At 57.5% G+C, this 637-nt stretch overlaps 1 protein-coding gene across 1 annotated transcript; it reads left to right on the plus strand.

Moving 5' to 3' along the window:
- Positions 1-6: 6 nt before the first annotated feature.
- On the plus strand, positions 7-637 carry LOC131883533 (tubulin-specific chaperone C-like; the record flags this gene model as incomplete). The annotated part of the gene is given in 1 exon segment (XM_059231023.1): positions 7-637. A coding segment is annotated over 1 exon segment (378 nt), but the record flags the coding sequence as incomplete, so codon positions are not given.

A 637-nucleotide genomic window follows, 5' to 3' on the forward strand; every position in this document is an offset into this window, starting at 1 on the left:
TTACTCGAGCCTTGGGAGAAACGCATCGTCAACACCGTCATGGCCGGCATCACGCTTTTCACCTGCTACGCCGCCGTCAACTACTTGCCGCATTATGCGGCCTCCGCCTCCGGTTTCCTCTCTGGCTGGTTTCAGTAACGAATTAAATCCCACTCCCCTCATCCCCAAGTGGCCTCACCCACGCCCCCTTTTCGATAGGACTTTTTTTGATTATTGACCCTCCCCGCTCACGCACCTCCGTTCCGATCCGCCCATCATTATGAGTGATATCAGCCAGAAAGCCGCCATTGGCCAGGCCATCCAAGAGCGCAATGACCTCTTGGCCGAGAAACACGAGCGTGAAATCGAATGTCGAGGTGAACGATCCCAAGCCGTCCAAGACATCCTGGACGACTTCGCCCAATGGGAGCAACGCCTCCAGCGATCCATGACGCAAGCGCGAACTTGCCCCACCCAGGATCAGGTCAGTCTGACCGAAACCCTGGACGAGATCAGCGCCCAAATGCCCGTGGGTGAGAAGCTCCTGGCCCAGAATCAGGGCGCCTTGCCCAAGTACGAAGTGAAACGCCTGCAAAACTCGCTCCGAGAACGGGCCTTCGAGTTCACGGCCCTGCAGGACGATTTGCAACCCAAGCAG

The sequence above is a fragment of the Tigriopus californicus genome, chromosome 7 (assembly GCF_007210705.1).
Source record: "Tigriopus californicus strain San Diego chromosome 7, Tcal_SD_v2.1, whole genome shotgun sequence".
NCBI classification, from domain to species: domain Eukaryota; kingdom Metazoa; phylum Arthropoda; class Copepoda; order Harpacticoida; family Harpacticidae; genus Tigriopus; species Tigriopus californicus.